Source organism: Acanthopagrus latus, chromosome 11 (assembly GCF_904848185.1).
Source record: "Acanthopagrus latus isolate v.2019 chromosome 11, fAcaLat1.1, whole genome shotgun sequence".
NCBI lineage: Eukaryota > Metazoa > Chordata > Actinopteri > Spariformes > Sparidae > Acanthopagrus > Acanthopagrus latus.
This window is the reverse complement of record NC_051049.1, coordinates 22,793,023-22,817,368: the sequence shown is the minus strand read 5'-3', so window position 1 is coordinate 22,817,368 and position 24,346 is coordinate 22,793,023. Positions and strand designations below refer to the sequence as shown.

General features: G+C 40.3%; 1 protein-coding gene across 2 annotated transcripts in view; it reads left to right on the top strand.

The window, feature by feature from the left end:
• The window catches only part of raver2 (ribonucleoprotein, PTB-binding 2), an 87,360-nt gene that overhangs the window by 41,941 nt on the left and 21,073 nt on the right, over positions 1–24,346 (top strand). The window contains exons 1-4 of one of the 2 annotated variants that reach the window (XM_037113619.1): positions 2,784–2,949; positions 4,817–5,124; positions 7,314–7,478; positions 21,711–21,902. In XM_037113619.1, the coding sequence (XP_036969514.1) occupies positions 2,907–2,949; positions 4,817–5,124; positions 7,314–7,478; positions 21,711–21,902 (708 nt within the window). In that variant the 5' untranslated portion in view covers positions 2,784–2,906. Of the gene's footprint in view, positions 1–2,783; positions 2,950–4,816; positions 5,125–7,313; positions 7,479–21,710; positions 21,903–24,346 lie in introns of those variants that run through there. The other variant, XM_037113620.1, reaches the window with a different exon arrangement.

Here is a 24,346-nt window from a genome sequence, read left to right as displayed (position 1 = left end):
CTCCTGTCCCACCATTGCTTGTGACCAGACACACAGTATTAGTGATTACGGTTGGAATACAGAGCTATTTAACACTTATTTTAACAAGTAAATGATGCTTACAGCAGCTTTGAAGGAGCAATACCAACAAACTTTTGAGAATCAAATATTACCTATTTAGGCTTTAAAGATGGCTCCATTGGTTTAAGCTTTCTCCTGTGTAGGACAGCTGCTCTGGTTCACACTGACTCCAGACAGTAACAGTGGATTTCAGTCATGACCCAGAGTCACAGCCCCAAAACTTCTCTAGAAAGTGTATCAAATCCGTTCTGCAACATTATTATTGACTTCTCCACGGTTGAGTCAAATCAGTGTTTTTGCTCCAGACACTTTCTCCAAATCAGTGCTAAAGACAATAATCGTGCTGTTTCCTCCTCGTAGCTCTGAATCTCTGTTTAAAATGTGCGGAACGGTCCAAAGGTTAAATGGCTAACTGGTAACAGGTGGTAGTATCATGACTAAGAATGGAGGGGGCATCCTTGAAAGCCTCAGACTTTCACACGCAAGAATGGGCCGAGGTTCAGCACTTTGTGAAACACATGGCTGTGTAAAGGATATTCCTACCTGGGCTCCGGAACAAAGTAGCTAAAACACAGATATTTTGCAAAAAGACTACATTCTGTTTAGTTTTACATTTTACAGTTTTTTGGCTCAGTTTGAAATATCATATGTTGCTATGGCGCCATTATTACGTAGGGAGCATACGCAGTTATGGTGTAAGAGTGACTCATGACTCATTGGTGGTTTGAGACGTTTCTTTTGAAGCTTTGAAACCTTTGTTGTCTTGCCTTCAGGATGTGAAGGTGCCAAAAACTTCTGTCTTCAGCTGAAAGCTACATACTGTCAACGCGACCAGCTCCGACTGAGTAATCATATTTAGCGCTGCTTGTGATTGAAGGACCATTTTTTAGCACCAAAAATCACTCACAGCTCTGATGTTTTTTTGGCTGTGTTTGCTCCCTCTGATGAGTGGCAGAGACACCAGCTGCCAGTGTTTTCATTTGAATAATTTAACAAACAATCATTCAGTGATTTGTGGGTTCTGAAATCTAAACTCCAGCATTCAACTTTTGGAACTTGGCATTATGTGATGTTATTTGTGTCGCTCAATCATTCTGAAGGTGCTGAAAAGTCTAAATGACCCGCTCATTTCCTTGTCTCGTTCTCGTCCCTGTCCTGCTGTTTGTCGGGGTTCTTTCCATGTCAACATGCGCACGTTGACACACAGCAGGCTCGCAGACAAACACCTACGCATGCGTTTATGCAGATTGAGGAGTGTAGGCTGGAAATGACCTGCTGGTCTGGAATAGCTAAAAAAAACACTGGGTATGAAGGCAAACAAATGTGCATACCATGATTTTCTACATGGATATCTACTTGAAACAGAGGTGCAGTAATGAAAATTCTGATTATAGCTCACCCGGCGCTTGGCGTTCAGTCACTCATACTATCTTAAAACGTTCACAATGACCCGTTCGATCACTTTGTAACCATATTATATTTTTTGTGGAACTTTAAGATGTTTAAATGTCCTACTAAACTGGAAATTCATCAAAAACAGATATTTTTCACATTATCAAGTTATCCAGTTTCCTTATGTTTGTCATTTGGTTATCATGTTATTTATTAATGTAATAAATCATGTACATATGATTGGAGTTGTGTCAGTATTGGAGGATGGAGCCTATTTGATTTTGGCTGCTTGAACGATGCTGAATTTTAACACTGTGCTGAATCTGGCTTCTCTGTCTTATCACCAGTAATGGAAGACAAGAGCTACAAGTGACAGTCAGATGGTCCTCCACAGTGGCCTGTTGCCGGGCTTTTATGTTCACTGCCAACATGTAGCATCATTATGGAAACACAGAAATGGAACACATCGAAGATACTAGAGTGTAAAAATACTCAAATGTCTTTCGTGGCTGATGTTTCATTTAAATATCTTTATCTAACACCACTAGTTATTTTGAAATGGCATCACATTCTGTGAATAATACTGTTAATTTATGTCAAGATATGGACTTCACACACTATTTATTTAACCACCAATTACCATTTTTAGGCTTCAAATATATATGGAAACTATGTTTGCATGGAAGGGATAATTTCATGGCAGGCAATGAGTTCAAGGAGCAAGTAATGAACAGTAGATTCCTACATCTCATCCAACATGTAGTAATCTGTATGAGACATGAGATGGAAATATTCTGTTGACATGTTCTGTTGACAAGAACATGATTCCTTCTTGGCTCACATTGGTTTTCAGAACAGCAGCCAGTTCATACTGTACGTTGCGTATGCTGCTGTGGAACTCTCAAGATGCTTTTAAGTGCATAACTCCAGGGTCAGGATAACCGCAGTCGAGGTTGGAGCCTTGACAAAAGCCATCGGCCTGATTCATGGTGATATTTTTCTCTTGGTCAAAAGCTCACGGTGCAGGTCACAGCTGTCTTTAGTTGTTCACGGTGCGCGTTAATGGACCTCTTCCAAAAACCAATGCAATTGTACAATGAGTCAGTGATGAACTTTATTTAATCATTTGTTGCTGGATATCAAGAAATAATGCAGTAAAAATGTGAACACTGGTGTCAGGAGAGGTTGCTTGTCTCAAAGCATTTGAACTACATCACCATGGTTACACTGGGCCTCACAAGTGGTGTCTCACTATCAAAAAGCATGGTTATTTGTGCGCTTGCTTGTTCTGGCCTTGCCCACGGCCTGCGTGTTCCTGCTATGGCAGCACGGTTCGATGTTTACTATTCAAATGTTTTTTTGAGTTTTTTGCCAGAGGCGGCTGTAGTTATGTTATGCTACAACTGAACTTGTGCTTTTAGTCAGCAGTGTCGGCTGAAGGATTTAAGTGCTCAATGCTGAGAGCTGCACAATGCAGGTTAATCGCTACACTGACTGGTGAGTAGGTCCGGCAGGGCTGTGGAGACACGGGGCTTTGCCTCATAGTTCTAGCTTGAGTTGTTAGGGAGGTGATGAAAAGTCTTTTAAATTTAAAAGGGTTATCTGCTTGGACTTTATGATTCTGACTTCTTAGACGGATCATCTCGTCAGGAGTGTGTATGTTATGTTCTGTATATAGGATGAGTGGTAAACAGCTTCAGCCTGTGCAGTGTTGAGCTGAGAACCCTTCTTTTCTTAAATATCCAACCTGTGTAACACTACAAACACCAGTCTCTTGACACACCTTTACCTCTTCTCTCTATTGTCAGTCACACACACACACACACACACACACACACACACACACACACACACACACACACACACACACACACACACGTGCACAATGAATTTATCAGCACCTCATTTCACAGACCATGAATCCATCTCTGGTTGTTTTGATGTGAGGTTGTTTGAAGTTTAATACATTTTTTTAATATTCTGTACATTCACTCTGTTTCTCCTCTTCAGCTTTATAACAGTTTTATGTGAATGTGTGTGTGTGGTTTCATTAATGGGCCTTTAAACACTGTGTTATTTTTCCTCTTTCAATCATTGAGCTCGGTGTCGCCTGCTGGAAATTCTTACTGAAGCTTTGCTGACTCGAAGCATAAAATATCAAAGTCTTCCCAGCAGACTTGTATCAGTGCGAGAGGCTACAGACAAACACTGAGACTGATAACCTCTGCTGCTTTACAGGACAAAAATTAAATCTGGCTGCTCAGGAAAGCGAAGTGAAAACAAACATGAAACACAGGCAGTGATTGGAAGAAGGGATAAAGATGCAGATTTGACATTAAACTTACAAATCACATTAACAACCTGTTCAGGACGAGTAACGCTACATCCATGTCTTCCATCGGTCGCTGCTGATCCTGGAGTGCTCTCCAAGGAAGAGTTTGTCCTTGTCCATCGATCACTTGTTGTCGATATGAGCTGATACGAAAAATTCCGGGTTCAAGAAAACACAACGCCACAAAATTCTTATTTCTGATTTATAATTAATAAATTTACAGTTTACTGTTTCTACACTGATCACCTTTTATCTAAGTGGTTCATAACCACATCATCACTGCCAAAAATATTTGCATATTGGCCAATATTTCACTCCCTTATATACATATATGTTTTGGCATCAGCTCCAAAAATCAAATATTAGTCAGATTTTAAATAAAAATGATTGCTGATTACTTTTTCATCAAAAGGTAAAAAACATTGTATCAGAACATCTCTTACACTGTACAAATATTTACATGTACACCAGTCACTATGTCATTTTTAAATGAGATAAAGTGTGTGTGTGTGTGTGTGTGTGTGTGTGTGTGTGTGTGTGTGTGTGTGTGTGTGTGTGTGTGTGTGTGTGTGTGTCACAGTGGATTCCCCCTACATAGTGGCCCCCTATTGGCTTTCTAGCTAATGTGTTGTCTTTCTCTCTGTGTATCTGTCTGTCTGTCTGTCTGTCTGTCTATATTACTGTCTGTCGGTCATTTTGGTTGTTTGTGCCCAAATTTTATCTCTCTTTTTTTTTTTCACTCTGCCACATGCGGCCTGTCTTTTATTTATTCATTTGTTTATTTATTTTATTCATTTTATTTTTTGCTTTTCATGTGAGTTGTTTTTTGCATGTTTTTCTGACTGTGTGTCCATTCTGCACCCCCCCACGAACTGCTTTCTGCCTGTTTTTGAATGTCTGCTTTAAATGTATGTTTGTGTGTGTCCCCCAACACGTCCCCGTCCATTTATGTCTGTGCACCTCTTTCTTCATGTCTGTCCTCGTCTCTGTCTGTTCCACTCGTCGCTGTCTCCATAATGTCCCCTCCTCCAGCCTTTGTGACTTTGCTGAACGGGGACCAGGCTCAGGATGCCATCCGCTCCCTCCATCACAGCACTGTCCGGGGGCGCCTGATCAACGTCACCCTGCAGCCCACCGACTCCCTCCTCTGCCTCACCAACCTGCCCCACACCTTCACTGCCCAGCAGTTTGAGGAGCTGGTACGCGCCTACGGAAACATCGAGCGCTCCTTCCTGGTGTACAGCGAGCTGACAGGTCACTCCAAGGGATATGGGTTTGTTGAGTACATGAAGAAGGACTCTGCTTCACGGGCCCGCTCTGAGCTGCTGGGCCGACCGCTGGTATGTTAAAGCAGTTGTTAAAATATGATCTGGTCATGTCTGATTATTTGGTGTTGTTGCTATGGACAGTAAGGTGTTCTTTGAGGGGGTCATGTTTCTTTAAAGCCTCTTTGAGTTCAAAAAATTCATTTTAGTTTAGTTTAGTTTAGTTTAGTTTAGTTTATACTGCTTGAAAAATTGAACCTCACATTTTAACTTAAAGTGAAACTCTCGCCAAAATGCAACCTAGGCTTTTTGTGAATGTATATGAGTCAAACCTTCATATAAAAGCATAATTACGACAAAGAGGCATTTTTAAGATTTACCGTGTTTTTGTTTTAGGTTCAAACTCATTTTCAATGGGAGAGCATGAGGCACTTTTATGATAGCATCAAAATCGTACTTTTTAAAACACTAAGAAGGCGCGACACAACATGAAACTTTGCTAGTAGTATCACCAGAGTATCTACACATGAACACGAGCATTGAGAACAGTGTTTGTGTACACAGAGTTTACTAAAAAGACTCACATTAGCAGAAGTTTCCTCCACTCCTGCCAGTGAGAAGTGTCGATTTCCGAAGGTGGAATGCTCCTAAAGCTTAGTTCCATATAAATGCACGGATAATTTGTTGTTTTAGCGAAAAACAATATTGACTATGAAGTTGAAGGGGGAGCCTCATATTCAAAAGCTTTCTTTTTTAGTAAACTCTGTGTACACAAACAATGCTCTCAATGCTCGTGTTCCTGTGTAGAGACCCTGGTGATACTACGAGCAAAGTTTCATGTTGTGTCGAGCCTTCTTAGTGTTTTAAAAAGAACGATTTTGATGTGATCACTAATGTGCCCCAAGCATTGAAAACGAAACAAAAATACGATAAATCTTAAAAGTGCCTCTTTCATCATGATTATGCTTTTACATGAAGGTTTGACTCATATACATTCACAAAAAAAGGATTGGTTGCATTGGTCGCGAGTTTCACTTTAAAGGTGCAATACACAGCATTTAGCAACATCTAGCAATGTCAAGTTACCTGCATGTTGAGAAGAGTAAAAATCAGCTCTGAGTCAAATCATGTGTATGAACCTGGCTACCATAACAAAGAACTGAGAGCCTTGAAAAACAACACACAGGATGATGTTGTTCCTATGTATCTTTATGAAGCTAATAGTTGTTGGCAGATTTATTGATGTTCACAATCTCATATATGGAACGTTTAATATGATTTAAGGGCTGAGACTAATTATTTATTTTCCTTTATTGGAAAGATTTAGTTTAGTCAATAAAATGAGATGAATTTCTCAAGTGTCATGTTGTGCTCACAAGCTAAAGATACTCAGTTTACTGTCATAGGGGAGCCACAAAACCAGAAAATATTCACATTAAGATCTGGAATCAGTTTTTTTGTTTAATTTTTGTTTTTTTTATTATTTAAACCAGTGACTTGATTATGAAAATAGATGGCCATTGATTTGATGGTCAACATCCAATTGATTAATTGTGTTAGCTCTCTGTGATTTTAAGAGTGGATTTTATTACTAGCGGATTGGACTATTAACCAGCACAAAGCAGGTAACATGTTTTATTCTTTTATTAAATTTAGCTCCCAAATAAACTCCCATCAGCTGGTCTGCTTTGATTCAAACATAAGAAAAATGAGCAGAAACAATAATCATGATATCTTTGAGTTTTGTCACATCCTCATGATGAGTTGTTTACTCCCAGACACCTTGGCTGAAACTTGTAATCATCAGTCAGGATTGATAGAAATTGGCCACAAAGGGGGAAAACAGATGATCAGCACAAATACAGGTTGACTTTGGTTTCAATTTGAGCATAAAGTCCAAAATTGCAGAGGAAAAATGTGGGAAGAAGTGCTGAACGAAGAAACCATCTAAGAAATCATCTAATTTTAGTGCTCTGGAATCTGTTTACTTTAGATTATTCAATGGTTAGTCTGACCTTGCATTTGTGATCATCTCCAGCTGTGAAACAAAACATGTTGATGGAGGTGCAGCTGAAGAGCTGACAAGCTTTCAAAACAGCTCTTTAGAGCCAAGAGGGTGAATACATAATAGCAAGTGTATCCATATTCACAAATTTCTGTCTTAATGGATGCAGAGTTTAGAGGGTATTTATGTAGCGTAGGAGTGTGAACTGTGCTCAAGGTTCAGAAACACAGATTCAATATCACGGTATTTGATTGCGCAGGGCGATCGCTCATTGATGGTGCAGTGGATGGACGTCAACCAGCTGAGCCAAGAGGAGAACCTGCACTCCAAGTGTCTGTGTGTGAACCGGCTGCCGCTGGACCTGTGCGACTCTGAAGAACTGACCCAGCTCTTCTCTGACACCTATAAACCTGTCTTCTGCCAGGTGAGTGTGTAAAGACATACAGATTCTGTGGCTGTTTGCATTTTAAGTGTATCACACTGAAAAGTTATTAAATCGTGGCATTCCACGGTGCGTCAAAACATCAAAATATGACAGACAATTTAGCAAGGATGACAACAGCCCAACAGAAAAGTAACAGGGTCTTTTAAGTTTCCATACGAGCAAGATCGCTGATGCAAAAGTTATGTTAAGAGGTTACGGCTCATTGAACTCACGTCTATGCTGTGAGACTTAATGTTTGAGATAAATGTTGCGATTCAGTTTTCATTTTCTCAGCACCTCATAGTGAAGCAACAGCTGTAAAGGAGATGTTTTTAGTTGATAGTGACACACAGACTCCTCTGAAGGATCTGTTCTTTGTAATATGTATCGCACACTCCCTCCACACACACATTTATCAGTCAAACACCAGCAGGTGAGAGGTTCTCATATAACATTCAGGGGTCAGCGTCCCTCGGCTATCATCGCAGTATCACCAAGCAACCGTTTCCATGGTGAGGTGTGGCTGCTGTGACACGAGCCCCGCCCTTCATTCCCCCCCCTCGCCACCCACCCACTCTGCTCTGTTTGTTTTTATCATACATGCACACCACCCTGGCCCAGCACATCCACTCCACCCCCACATGCCCATTTAGACATCACTCGATGTGCATCTGTCATCTCCTGCATTTCCCGTTTTAGCTCCACCCCTCTGCCCCACTCCCACATAGAAATCAATACACCCACATCATCCTGGTCCCATGATGCTTTGTGGGTGTTTAGCTCATGTTGCTTCGCTGTTGCAGAGCCAGCAGGCTTTGACCTATGGTTCAGCGTTTTTTTATGTCCTGTACAATATGTGCCTGCCAATGTGTTTGTGTATTGCTGCATTTCAGCATGAACTCACCAGAATGAGGGACAAAGCTTTAAAGGCCTTTACACCAATGAGCAGGCAGCAATTAAATGATTTGACTAACCTGCCTGTGTGGGACACTTCTGCAAAGTCATTTTTAACCATGACTTCTGCTTTTCAGTTCTTTGGGTTCTTTTGAGTTTAGTTTGGGTGACATAGGCTAACCACACCAGTAGGGATGAAACGGTATGCAAAGGTCACAGTAAGTTATGCGTGTCGTGTACTTCAGTTTTGGGTCACACAAAAAAAAAAATCATAGTTTTTAACCTTATGTCAAGGATGTTTATGTATCGTGCAGAGATGTCTACTGAAGTTAGCATGCTAACCAGCTAGCCCCAGCCAGAGCAGTGGAGTGCTGAGAATTACCGTCCTCCCTCACAGAGGTGTTTGCCTCCGCTCCCCTGCTCAAAGCCACTCCAGGCCGTTCCATTAACTCCACCTCTGGACTCCACCCTGCTCAACTGTAATCACACACCGCTCACTACAGAAAAGAAAAGAAAATGCATTGTGTTTGTAGCCTGGTGTCCAAAATAAATGAGTTTCCAAGTTACACTCTCAGCTCACATGCTAAACCCCAGAACATCCCTTCTCATAAAAGTGCTTTTCACCTCTAGAGACAGTTAGCAGAAGTTAGCGGTTGCACTGCCCCAAGTTTGCTTAGTCTGAATTTGACAGGTGGCCAATTTGTACATATTGCACCTTTTAAAAGCAACTGAGCAGCGTATTACAGACCAACCAATTTAAAGTATTAAATTTTCTTATAGACCACTACGCTTTACTTCCTGTGCTTTCAAACATTTAAACTTTCAGGGGAAACATTTCAAACTTTCAGGGGAAAAAGTGGTTAAAATGACGGAACCACTGCACAGTTTGTTTTTGTCATTTATGGGAAAGCTATGCGAACATTTTTCTCTTTTATGTGTTTATTGCATCAGCTTTATTTACAGTCTCATCTTACTATATATGTATAATTATACATGAATGAACATTTCCACATTTCTGCATGACAAGTGGATGTGAAGGTTATGTAAAAGCTGATGCTTTGCTGATGTTTCGTGTGCAGACGCTGTGCAAATTTGTCCGCTAGACAAGTGTGTGAACACTGGGGATGCATCTGGTTTTAATTTCATTTTGTTGAAAGGCGTTCAACAAAATCTCCCAGCGTACCTGCTTAGTTTTAGGGCACATACTCAGTTGTGATTAGTGCAATGTGTCTGGTTAAACATTTTTCACCATAAAGCTTCCTGCAGGCCAAGGTGTTTCTAATACCCTGACCAGATGAATCACGATACCTTAAAAGAAGTTTGTCTACTTGGTTGCACATTGACTCGTCTTTTTTATCACCTAACGGCAGTCTGTCTTACATAAACATCCTCCTCTGTGCTCAGGTGCAACTCAGCCCTCTTGTCACTTTTCCACTGTTCAGAGTGCACTTAACCTGTGGCCTTGGACCTGAGCCCGATAATTCTGCTGCCCACGAAAGAGCCCTCCAGGCAGCACTTTAGCTTGAGTCAGCCAGGAGAGATGGAGGGAGGAGGAGAGGGTAACAAATGTCAACCATATTAGAGAGAAGGACAGCAGGATGGAGACAGTAAGGAGGGATGGATAGAAGGGAGGAGGGAAGACGGTGCTGAGAATGCCAGACTTATTAGAGACAGGATGGAGCGAGGGAGGAGAGGGCTGACAGTGTTAGGCCTAATAGAAGGAGAGAGGGAGGCAGGTGGAGATGGACAGCTGAAGTGAAATGGTGAAGAGAGGTAGAGTGTCAGTCAAGGAAAGAAGATTATTGGCACATTTTCCAACTGTAAATGTATTCGTGATGGCTGAGAAAAGGGGAAAAACATCACTTTTACTGGTATTTTAAGGAAAAAAAATCAAATGTGTCAGTCATATCTATTAAATGATGGAGCGGCACATCAAGGAGCACAAGGATGGATGTTACAGAAGTTTGAGTACAGTTGGAGACAGGTTAATGAGAAGACCACAGGGCAAGTCAGTGGCAGACTGAGCAGAAACATATGCTCTTTTCTGGCTCAATAATGTTGTCCATGTCATATGTTGGTACAGTGACCAAGCCAGCCTGTCAGTCAAAATCCAGTGTCAAAAATGATAGATAAAATTGACATATTTATTTTATTTAACTTTTATTTTACCATTTAGTCCCACTGGCATCAAGATCGCTTTTAAAAAAGAGACCTGGTCAAAGTAGCAGCTGCACAAAATCACAAAATAGTAAAAATACAACATATAAAACACCATATGAAAGAATCAAAATAAAACAGGATTTGAAGTGTGTAAATAAATTAACCTGATGGTGTGATCTCTGCCACCACATGTGGTTATTTATTTCAACACGTGGTTGAGTTTGTGCCTGTGAGAGAGAGCAATTGGAGACACTCGGTCGTTCTTGCGGGTTTTTCAAACTAAAAGTAAAAAGATACGTCACTGGCACAAACTAATTAATTCAACCCAAACATATTTTAATAGGAGGAAAACAGAAGGCTCTTTGTTGAACATGTGCTTTGTTACTGTTTTACACAAAAAACATCCTGACAGACTTAAAACTTAATATTTTTAAGATGACATTAATACAGTAACGTTCCATTGCATTGATATGCAGATGTAAAGGCATGATGATCTTCAGTTTTTCATGCTGTGAAACAGTGCATTGCAGCAACCCTCACCTTACATTTTGTGTAACACTCTGAATGACCGTCTATATATTCTACCTTTTTAACTACATGTGTCTGACAGCTACTATGGTTACTTTACAAATGAAGACTTTTGGACACAAAACACGTGACAGACTTGACAAAATTAGTTTTTATCATAGACTTAATCTTTGTTTGGCAAGCATTTTAACTTTCTCTTTGGTTTCTGGGAAATTATGACATTATTTTTCAGAGCCAGACAGTCAATCGATAACTGAGAAAATAATCAGTTGGTTTATCTAGAGTGAAAATAATCCTATACAGTAAATGTAGTAAGAATAATAATAAGTAAGAGTAATCTGTTGGTCATAGTGGACATTTTCTTGCATTTAGTACCTTTAGTTTTAATATTTCAATGCACTTTATGATCTTGTTACACATATTATCTTAACTTTAACTATCAATTCAAGGACAGCAGTATATTAACATCGTAATATTAGCACTTTTACTGAAGTAAAGGCTCTAAATACTTACTTCACCTCTGACTGAATAGGATGGACACAAAGATTTATAAGACAAGGACCTTATAGATGAGCACTTTTCACCAATTAACCAGAGAGGTTCTTAGGGCAGCTAGCGTGAGCTTCATTATGCTGTCAGACAAAATGTAGACAATTTAAAGGGTTAGTTAGTGTTTTTTAAAGTGGGGTCATATAAAGTACATATCTATAGTCAGTCTGTTCCCTACCGTGATCACCGATCAGCACAGCCACAGTTTGGAGAAGCAGTGAGCTGCTCCAGCCCAGATGCTCAGCTTTGTACTGCAGTGAACCGGGTTCAGAGAAAAAGCTAAATAAACCACCTAAAACAAGGCCCACCTTAAAAAATCTATAACAGTTCAAGTGTACATTGTAAAGGGAAAATTCGGCCTTTCTTTTGGCACTACATTTTCTCAACCGTAGAACCTCTGTATCCCTACGCAGTTGCGCTAATGCATATGGCTATGTAGGTTCTACGGTCTGTGTCTGAAATTGTTAAGTTTGGTTTTGATCGAAAGTAAATCCCTCATCAAGCAACGGGGCCTCACACTGTATTTCCCCGCTCACAGATCACCTGTTGCGCTAATGCATAGGGATACGGAGGTCCAACGGTTGAGAAAATGTAGTGCCAAAAGAAAGGCAGGTCTGACAGCGATGTAAAGCGGTGTGAATTTTCCCTGTACAACGTACACTTGAACTGTTGTAGATTTTTTAAGGTGGGCCTTGTTTTAGGTGGTTTATTTCGCTTTTTCTCTGAACCCCGTTCACTGCAGTACAAAGCTGAGTGTCTGAGCTGGACCAGCTCTCTACTTCTCCAAACTGAGGCTACGCTGATCGGTGATGATGGTAGAGAACAGATTGACTATAGATATGTACTTTATATGACCCCACTTCAAAAAACACAAACTATCCCTTTAACTCGGAAGCAATAGAAAAAGCTAATTTTGAATTAATTTTGAAATGTGATATTATTCAGACGGAACAACATGTTCCTCACAATCATCTGCACTGATTATCACACAGCTAATTAGTCTTTCCGTGCACAGTCTTTAGACGCTTGACACAATTATTGCCCCCCTTTGGTGAAACTTGCAGTGTTCTCAGAGTTATGATATAACTGCAAAAGGTGGGTGTCATGCTTAATTTTGCCGTGCTGCACACAGAAATACAGAAAAACCTTCAATTACATTTGTTGTTGGTAAGTTTCAAGCTCGACGATTAGCATTAATTCATACGAGATCCCCAAATGAAGACAAATGATTCTTTGATTATTTCATCATTGCTTATCTTATCTTCAGTAATTATACTCACACTTTCAATCACTCAGGTTTTGTCCTCACTCTTATTATCACGCACTCAACATTTTATACTTGTCACTATGACGGGTCATGTACCTTTTGTCACAGACAGCTGTGACAGGGCTGTCGTGACCTCATCACTCAGTTCAGACAGCTGATGTAGCCATTTAAACTCTGCCAGACACGCACACAAATACACACACACACACACACACACTGACACACCGTCGGGGGGTTTTACACAGTCTTCGACCTGCCAGTGACTCTGTCAGCATCTCTTGGCTGGGGACCACGACTCAGGGTCAGGAGCTGTCAGACGCACTGATAGCTAGCTTAGCATCTTTGGTTTCTTCACTTCTGCGCACTCTCACACATACCTACACACACACATATACTGTACATAACACCTTTGGGAAAAGACCGTTGATTACTGAGTGGCTATGTTTGGAGTCGATACCTGCAAAACAGAGCTGTGACATCAGAGGATATCGACTCATTGACTCCTGTCTTTTTCTCCTTACAAACCGCTGCTGTCTTTGTGTTGCTGTGCTGATAACATTCAGCTTTAGTCATTTGTTAAACACCTGTTTGGCCTTGGTGACTGCAGCTTATACTGTGTTTCACCTATTGAATCAGTTATACTTGCTGATGTCAGTTGAGGTATGGCTTTAAAACCCTCCGCACTGTACCACAGAAATATGCAAAAGCATCCACAGCTTGCATTTCGTTGCGCAACCCTGTGTTGGTTGCAACAAAGCAACAAACTTCAATAGCAGAACATCAGGTTACTCACATACAGTATTTAAGATGCATTCTCTGCTGCATCTAAATATAAGAGCCGCCACGTATCATCTCTGTCCATCTTGTCCATCAGATTTTATGTTTTTCTCCGTTGCTCAGAATGATGCTGTTTATTAATCATCAAAAACATTTTCTGCGATTGAAACCGCAAACAACACAAAACACGAGATGGAAACATCAACCAGGGTGTCCTGTGATTCGATCGTCGGGTTCATTAACTGCAAACTCCTCGAAGACTCTGCAGACAGGGCTTGAAGACGTTAATGTTTGAAACTCAAAATGAGGTTCAGTGGCAGGCTGTCAAATCACACAAGCAAAAAGTGGCTTGTCAACTGTAAATTATTAGCTGGTAATTATACTAAAATTCAAGTTGCCTCTTGAGTGCTGCAGCACTCTGGCTTGACTCATCATGATTATGTTGTCAAAGGCAGGGATAGTAGGTAATGTTTCAGTACAAGTCAAGAGATTATGATGTTACAAAATACTGTAGCTTAAATTCCAGCACATGTATTCCAACATTATGCAGTAACTTGTACACGTTATCCATCTTTCTCTTATTTCCAATACACAGCGACAGGCTTATTACATCTGGAAAATAGCACAAATGAGACCGGTATCGTTTAAAGTTCATCGTTGTGATGTTAAAGAACTGAACTAAACAATGTTTGCACAACCGTTCTTGTTTATGGGCTTTAGTGCACACAAGCCAATTATATATCAGTCAGTCCAGCCCAAATCCATCCTCATCGCTGTAGTAAGTGTGAGCTAAGTACATTTCAACAATACCAAGCTGAAAGTGAACATTTCTTTATGTTGCAACTTTACATCTGTACAAAAACCATGAAGTGCTACATCGGACTCACACTGCTCACTTTAGATGTTAGCCACATCCACAATGACAGAAAAACCTGATGTGAATTACACATCATTTTATAGACCTTTATGGTGACGTAAGTAAGTTACCTCCACCAAGAAGGTCATTTTAAAAGCCCATGATTGATCGATTGGCCAGTCAGCAGGTTCACAAAGCTGGTTGGTAATGTAGGTAGGTTGGTTGGTTGGCCAAGCGGGCAGGCAGGTGGTTGGCAGGATTACACAGTCAGTTGGGCAATCAGTTTGCAAAGTGACATGGACGGTAGGACTACACGGTTGGCCGGTCGGTCAGTGGGAGGATTTTCATGGTTAGTCAGTCGCAGGATTACGCGGGCAGTCGGTCGTTAGTTCGGTTGGCAGTGTTAAACAACAACTTGAATGGCTGATGGGTCTCAGCCCAGAATAGGCCCAATTAACTTTTTGTGTGGATCTGGATGAAGGCACAAATCCAGGAATGTTTTCTCACTTTTTTTAACATTGCAAGAAACACCGTTTTTCAACAGTGTTTGCATAGATCTTAATTAAAAAAAATATCAGGTGTCTTTGGCTGGCTGGTATCAATTTGTTGTAAATAAAGGAGACTGTTGGTTTATACTCTGCTGATTGACAGTCTAGTTACATCTGTTGTTCCAGCTTTACTACCTGTAGCCTGAAAAAGCATACGCTGTTAATTAGACCAATGTGAGGTAATTACACTTTGCAGGAGAGGAATTACTTCTGGGCCAATCTGTTTTTGATTTACATCAAGGGTAATTTACAGGATGAGGGATGAAGAACCATAATGAAGTATTTATGCAGTTAATTACTCTGTGATTGTTCTGAATTGTACCTTTAGGACAAGGGTGAGCAACTGCATTACATTATAGTAAGAGGTCATAGATGGCCATGACTATGAAGAGGTTCCATTTTAAAATCGACTTTTTTATATTCAACCTTTAACATTTCAAACACTAAAGGGTAGAACAAGAGAGCAAAATAGAACTGCAATGATTCATCTATTTGTAACTGTGAATCAGCAACAATTTTGACAATTAATTGGTTTGAGTACATTTTACTTGGAAACATGTGAATAGTTTCTTTTTCTCCTCTGTAAGAGTAAACTGAATATCTTTAGGTTGGTGACAAAACAAGACATCTTGGTCTTTGAGAAACACCACTTTGTGACATTTTATAGACCAGAAAACAAACAGTTTAATCGGGAAAATGATTGGCAGATAAATCAGCATTGACGATAAGTGCTGGTTCCAGTAATAAAAACAAGTCTGGCACGTGTAAGTGAAAAAAATTTAGTGTATTCAGAAATGAAGGAAGTGTACCACAGTTGCTAAACATTCTTGGTTATTCACACATATTCAGTCTTTACAGTAAATGACTCCAAGAAAGGTCCCTGAAGACAGTCTTCCATGCTGCCTGTTAAATATAGTCATACGATGCAGGCTTAACATTTACCTGCTCATTAAATTTCAGATATTCAGCTGGCTTCTCACGGCTCCATGAAAATTCTGGAAGCTGCAATCAAACCAGCCATAATACAGAAAATGTACCTTTTGATACATTTGGTATTTTAGATCAGTCCCCTAATAGACACAGAGCAGGAGTCAGTGGGATTTCTTTGCTGGACACGCTACTCAGTGTCTTGGATTTGTAATTTTTTGTTGTCATGTGTCCTCCATGCAGCACGTGTTTCTGTTTCTTGTCACCTTGATAAGACAGACAGCAAAAATGCTAAATGTATTGGTATTCTTTGGAGGAATTTGATACATGAAATACAAGACGGCACAGAGTCTCACATTCAGCAGACACGGGCCTGCTTTAGATTTACATAATTGTTTGTGCGGATCTGAGTAATGATTGAATATTTTATGTAGTGTGAGTGGAGTTTGAGAACAATTTGAGTAGAGAGAAGCTCAGTTTTCACATCATTACTCACTCAGGCACACACACACACACACACACGCACACACAATGCTGATGACAGCTTGAATACCATTTGCACACAATCCAATTTGAAACCAATTTGATATGTAATGTATGTTTCTCAGTTCACACACTCTCACCACTCTGTCTTATTTGTTGTGTTTGCACACAAAAATAATGATTTAGCAAGTTTTTATATGTTTTCACTTTTGTCTTTTCTGGCTCATGTCCTCCGTCAGTATCATCAATCACTCATGGTTTTTCTTTTCCTCCTCCTTCTCCTCCTCTTACTTTCTCTCCCCATCATCTTCCATCCATCAATCCATCTCTCAAGAGGTAAAGTGGTTCAGGTCATTTCCATACATTTTGTTTAATGTATGCTGATGATAATAGCCTATCGACCTACTCCTCCACACATACATCCATTTTGCTCTCTCCCTCTTTCCCTCCATCCATCCATCCATCCTCTGTTCAGACCGGAGGGGCAGCAGACGAATGAGAGGAGGGGTAGAGGGAGGGAGTGGAGGGCCACTTGATTGAGCTCTGACGGTGAAATGCATCAGCGCTCAGGCTGAGAAAGTTCAAGTACATTTGTCTCGCACTGACTCATAATCTGTCCATTTTTAGAATAGATATGTCTCTGATTGTATTTCAGTGTGATTATATGATATTTTGCATGTTGAATTGCAATCACAAGTCCTCCGAAATATAGTGCTTTAGTTTCCCTACTTGTAAATGCTGTTAATATCACACAGTGTGCTTTAAAATGGAAACGAAAATGGAAATGATTATTGTCAACAGAAAAAAGAAAAAAAAAAAAAATGAAGATTCAGTGGTACGAGTTTCTCATATGTGACCATTCGGTAGTGTACTTGGTCTGCTGTGATAATAACTAGATTTTCTTTGGCCTTTTGGAAGCAGCTTTTGCATATTTTATTAGAGATGCACAATTAATCAAAGTATGATATAAATTGCAATACGGCCAAGCGCAATATCTCAGATCCCAGAAGCTGGTAAAATGTGTGACAGAACCTCATTACAGTGAAATACCGTTGTGCTGCAGTGATGTCCTGACTTACTAATCTTACTCCCCAGATGCAAGAAATCATTTTTGGTACAAAAAAAATTGGTATGCTTAAAGGATCATCCCCAATAAACATGAATCCTATTGCAATTGTAGTATTATTAATTGATGTATGCAGTTTTCTTCTTCCACAAGATAACATTGAAATACAGGTGAACACAGCAGAACAAACCATCTGTTGGGCCTATTTATATAGTTGGTGTTCTGATCGATATAAATGTCAGTTCATGAAATAAAGGGTCAGCCATCATCTTGTAAGGAAACACACTCCAATCCATTCTTTCCAGTATTGCAGGAATTTATCAGCCCTTAAAGTAGTGATCGGCAGTACTAATATTTATCCAGTCAGGTTCAGCCTGTGACCATTTTCGTGTAATAGCTTTCTCCCAATTTATATTTTATTTTTTACCGTACTGTGCAGGCCAACATTTCATAGACCAAACAATCAAGAAAATAATGGGCCGATGAGATGTAAAAAATAAAATAAAATAATTGTTTTATACTTAGTGCACTTATGAAGCCTCTGGGAAAATGACTTTCAGAGATGCCCTGGGTAACAAAAGAGAAAGACAACAGCTCATTGATTGCAAAAAATAGTAAAATTAATAAAGCTTCTTTCTGCCCACAGAAATGGGCTTCCTGTCCGTGTGTTTGGATCCTTTCCTGCTGTGCCTGTGCAGCATTGCGTATTCCAGGCAGAGCAATAAAGGCATAGTTTGGTCTGGAGAATAAAGACATTCAGACTCTTCAAAATAGCCCCTTTCATAAGAGGACAATTGAAGTGGCACAGAACTACCTTCATCATTTACTTATTGATTCATGTTGTCTTTCTTCTTATCTCCAGCTCTCTGGTTTAGTTTATTTTATCTGATTTATTTTTAATATTTTATATATATGTGTGTGTGTGTGTGTGTGTATATATATATATATATATATATATATATATATGTGGTTATATTCAATAGCATTACACTGGCAGGTATTTTTTGGGGAGGATCGATATCCAGGGTGGATACCAATAACTAGTAGTCCATCTAGCCAGACGAGTTGCCCCTCTATTTCTGCTCTGAGTGCTAAAAGTCTCTAACAGAAGCTTTAATAAGTCAGTGCACTGTTAATTTATCAAAAAACAAGTCGGACAAAAATAGCCTCTAATAGCTCAGAGACACTTAATCTCTGCACCAGGTACTTACAGTGTCTCACTGTGGACACATTCTTTAAAAAAAAAAAAGAAATCGAGCACCCCTCATGTTTATTTCAGTATTTTAATTGACTTCAGCCATGACCAACAATAGGTCAAGTGGTGTGTTTTAACCATTAGCCATTATCATCCATTAGCTTTAAGCTATTAGCCGGCTTGCATTATTAAGATGTTCCTCATGCAGTGGAAATGACTGAACCTTCTCGACAGTAACATCTGTCTCCTGTGGATGTAATGTTACTGGTCAGCAGGACTGTCTGGCCTGGACAGAACAGATTATTGACCACTAACCATAAAGGAAATGCGTCATGTCAACGTTTCCCTCATTGTGGCCTTTAAATTGAAAGCAGGAGATAGTATTTTGGCTCAGAACAGTCTGTATTTTGTTTTCTTTTACACGCTGTGTGTGTGTGTGTGTGCGTGTGTGTGTGTGTGTGTGTGTGTGTGTGTGTGTGTGTGTGTGTGTGCGCGTGTGTGTGTGTGTGTGTGTGTGTGTGTCACTCCCTGGAGAGGTGCTGGAAGAGAATGAATCTTTTACATCATGTCATTCTTTTATCTTTCTTTTTTGACAAAAGGAGCTGACACAAGCTCTTCTACCCCAGCCACAACACAGTCAGTCACTGTCAGTTACTGTCTTGTCTCTCTCTCTCTCTCTCTCTCTCTCTCTCTCTCTCTCTCTCTCTCTCTCTCTCTCTCTCTCTCTCTCACTCACACACACACACACACACACACACACACACACACACTGTTTGTTCTGCTCTGATCCTTGCTGATTTTGATGAAAATTTCCATTCACCTAAAATCTCATAAGACATTATGGGTAAGCATGAATTAGCAATGAGCTAGCATTTTTGGACTTGTTGCTGGCTTCGCGGTCTCATGAGTGTGTCACCATGGTAACTTTGGCTACTGGGGGAGCTCCCATTTTGACCACTGAATTCATTTTTATTGCTTCCTGGATGAATGGTATCACTCTTCAGACAGAGCTGTGGACCTGGTGCAGAAATAGAAAAGAGGCTGTTTGCAGGGAGCTTTTTTACTCACTCTGATGATTTATTAAAAGACGGAGTAAAAAAAAAAAGTTTCCAGGCATTTTGTTCTCTCTGCTGAGGAGATAATAGAGTTTCTATTAAGCAACACACAGCTTATATCAGATGATTACAATTAGCAGTGAGTACATTTCCTCTTGCATATGGAGGAGACAAGCCACTCTAAATAAAATACAATGACTTCATTAAAACCGGTCTGTGCTCTCAGCTAATGTCTCCAGTGGTGTGTTCGTTTGTCTTTCCTGCAGATAGCTGGTGAAGTCTGGGAGAAGAAAATGGGCACAGGCGCTAGGTTTTAGTGTCAGTTTCTCAGATCTAAGGTGTTTTGTCAGGATTCAGTAGTCTAACAGTTCATTTCAGTGGTTCAAGCCATGTTTTGTGTCAGTGTATAGTAGCACTTCAGAGAATCCATAGATCAGTTGTCTGCATCTGTTACATGTAGCATGTACGCACATGTTTCAGTGTGAATTCTCCATGTTCCACTATCATTGGAACAGTTCACTTCCAGTCTGGGTACCTAACTTTGAACTGTTTGGAGCAATTTGACCAAATATAAATTGGTTTCAGACTTGAAAATTTGATTCCCAACTGCAACCAAATACTAGCAGGTTCACCTCGACCTCAAGTAAGAACTGAAGGAGTTGTCTCGTTCTCTGCAGGTCATTCTGCAACTGCCTCCATTAATGACACACAACTGATGACAGTGATTGGCCCAAAGTTGGTGGGAATGCAAGCTGGTTGAAGGCACCAAGGTTCCAAGAAAATGTAGCAATGCCAGCTTAAGAGTCAGAGCTGATTTGGTGACACAAGGGTCTCTGTCATCTACAACTCTGTCTCTGTCGCTGTTGTAGCTGATTGGATTTTCCCTAATGACTGAAAAGAGGCGGGCAGATGTTCCAGCTCCAGCTCGTCATTTTGCAAATCAGCTCTTTGTGCTAACATAAACATAATTTGCAAGTGGTGTAGGGCTCAAAGTTCCAGACCATGACGGTTCAGTACAAATTCATGAACTGTTACAGCTTAATAGTAGCTTATCTGGTTCAGGGTTTGAGAGGCGTGGAGATCCACAGTTAATCACAGGACTGACGCACAATCACATTCACTCTTACCGGCAGTTTAGAGACTCCAATTCATTAACCTGTTATGTTCTTGGATTGTGAAACAGAGAAAAAAAAAAAAAGTGAACCGGGCCAAAGAAAAACATCAATCCTTCACGCAGAAAAGCTCCCAGCTGGTTGTCAGATTCAAACCAGGGAGGCTGGTGTTCTGAGGAGACACATGAAAGTGCTGCTAAGTAGTAAGATGTCAGGAACAGCAAACAAATGAAATCACCCAACATACCTTTATATGTTCACGAGACACTTGAACATAGGAACAGGTGACAAAAGGCGCCAGCTTGTGATTATAACCCTTATAATTATCTGAATGTAACCCAAGTAATTATGAGATAATTCTGTTCCCCAGCAAGAGAACTCAGACTACACATCTCTCAGAGGTATCAGACAGTGGAGCTCTAATTAAACTTTTCTTGGAGCAAAGCTGCTGCAGGAGAATAAATAATCTTATTGGTTAAATGAAATGGTCAATAAGTGTCTTGTCCCTGAAGCATAAAAGGGAGCCACCATGCATTGTGTGTCTACTGTTTTTTTAAATGTGAGGGGTTGAGACTATAAGTCAATATCATGCATTGTCCTGTGTGCTGAGATTTGTGACTTTAAAAACTCCCAACCTCTTTGTTTACTGATCCGTTTGCTTTGAGCTTAATGATTTGTACTGTTAAAAGTTTCACATTGAGGCTCACAGTATGCTTGTTTTAAAATCATATCTGGGTCGATTTAAAAAGCTGTATCCGTAATTAAAAAGCTGTCCTCATTAGTGTTGATTTTTTTTTCTTTGGTGTATCTTCCAGCTTGCTCAGGATGAGGGCAGCCCAGTCCGAGGCTTCGGTGTGGTGGAGTATGAGAGCGCAGAGCAGGCGGAGGCCGTGCTCATCGAGATGGACCGAACGCTGGTGGGAGGACAGGAGGTCCGTCTGTCTCTCTGTACCCCCGGCACCTCAGGGAGAAGCACCCTGGCTGCACTCATCGCCGCCCAGGGTATGGTGAGTATGGAGTGCGCCAGAGTGGCACAAACACACACATGCTGCCTATACCCACCAATACACACACTGAAATGTTGCAAATGTTGCAATGTGGTCCGACGTTCATGCAGTTCAGTTGTCCAAACAATGATAGACAAATAGCGATCTTTGACAATATCAGCTTTTTCATCTTGAATTTACAGATTCATCAGGTGCATGTTGTAGTTTTTCAGACTCTAAATCTAAACATTACAGTGCACTGAGGTCCAAAAGTGGCCTTTCCTCATCGCTATGGTTCGCTAATGTGCCGAGTGGCCACTCGTGGTGCAGCAGTGGAAAATTCCAATGTGGCCCAAAAAGTATTTTCCCCATTGAGCAACATTTGAATTTTTTTTTTTTTTTTTTTTTTTTGAAAAACTGTTGAATGGAAACCTCAAACTACAAACAAGGTCAATTATGAGTCTAGATGTCTTTGAAATAACCACCCATGACCATTAACAAGTACTGCTGCTTTTACCACCAACTGATTGGAGCTTCAAATCTAATGTGTGTAAGTCTGCTGGTGTGCGTCTATGATCTACATGTCCACGAGTGTCGCACTATGCTGTGGGCTGAGAATTTGGTTTATTTCAGGCAGCAGGAGACAGTGGAGGAGCCCAATCAGTCTATACAACTATAATTATCACGTCAGTTCCTCTCTGCTACCACAGCGCTGTGTAGGAGGGTTACAACAAACACTGTTTGAGCCGGAGAGTGTTCAGGCATGTGCTCCATGTCAAACCTCGACACACACTGTATGAACCCTGGGTGTGCAACAACCAGCTGACACTGGCTTCACAATTAGATCCAGACGTTTGCATGTGAGTCTGGTGAAACAGTGTGCAGACATTTTAACCTTGAAGAAACGTTACGATGGACAAGATTCATCATCTGCAATCATCCCAGACATTTCTCTCTGAAGCGGAGCTGCTGGATCTACTCAATTCAGTTTCTAAATGGTAAAAGTATTTTACAGCCACTTGCACTGTAATACAGCCATTAAAACAAGGAAAAGATAACACTTCATCACATCATGATATTACAATATCCAAAACCTAAGATGCTATATTGTCTCATGTCACAATAACAATACCATATCAATATGGTGCCCAGTCCGACTCTGCTCAAATCTACATTTATTAAGGCAGCCCGTCTAAGCTCTGCTCTTCTCTTCCTGTTTTGCTCTGTATGCTAGATGCAACACTGCTCACCAGAAAGTGTTGCTATAATTGTTGAAAATCTTTTAGTACAGCGTTTCATAACCCCCCACCAGCATCATCCACCTGGAGACTCTGGAGACATGATCATCATCTCGGGTGATTAAACAGCAAATATGTTTAGATTGCAAGCCCAGATCTTTTTATTTATTTATTTATTCATTTTTTAGGAATATCCAGATTGTATCCAGATAGATTTTAGAAAGTCTTGATGGAAAAATCTGACGTTGTGGGTTTTTAGATATTCTTTTTATAAATATTTATTTAATTTAATTTAAATTTTAGTTTTTTCTTCCCTACGTGCAGGTTCTGTAAAGCCACTGTCTTGTAAGCACAGTATGTGAGCAAAATCATATAAACATACACATAATGTGCATTTACTGTACCAGGTTTTTACATTTGTTTTAATGACTCTACCAGTGAACTCACTCACATTGTCAGAACCCAAAGACACACAAATCACAAAACTCTCCTTTCACTTGGAAAACCTCAATTTTATTTTCACATGAATTGCAGGTTTATGGTTCATTATCGGTTACTGTACCCAGAGGCCATGGAAAACCATTACAGCTTACTGCTTTACCCTCAGCTGATGATAAATATTTTAGATTTCGCTAATTGAGCGTACGGAGGGCAACAATTATAAGTCAGGAAAGGGGCCCAAGCTGCAACACAGTTAATGTTGTTAATGTTCACAAAATGTCCCGTATATGCTCACCAACACTTCCAGTTGCCCAGTAAGGGAGCTATAATTGACTGATTCTTAAATTTAAACCTGCCTCGCTACCACTTCAGATTTCTCAAACATGCAATGATGATGTTATTCTTAGCTGTTGCTCTGCAGGAATTATCAGGTGCAGCTAAAGAGGTTGTAGCCTTGAGATGGATGGTTTGAGAATAACAGGTTGAATAGCAGAGCAATCATGGTCACAGAGCCTGAATTGCAGAAGAGGCTGAAAAGACATTGAGAGAAAATGTGTTTCTGAATAAATTAGCCGAGGAAGATAAGGGAGACGTGTGGAGGAAGGAAGACATAACACAGTGAGAGAAAAAGGAGTGGATGGTTGAGAAAGGGAAGGAAGAGGTAGAGATACAGGAAACATTTGAGCCTGCGCCCCGAGGCTCCTTTAAGATCATTCCAGTGAATGTGAGCAGCTGGTAAAAGAAACATCAGACCTTCAAGAGAAGAGATCAAGACCTACTCCTGGC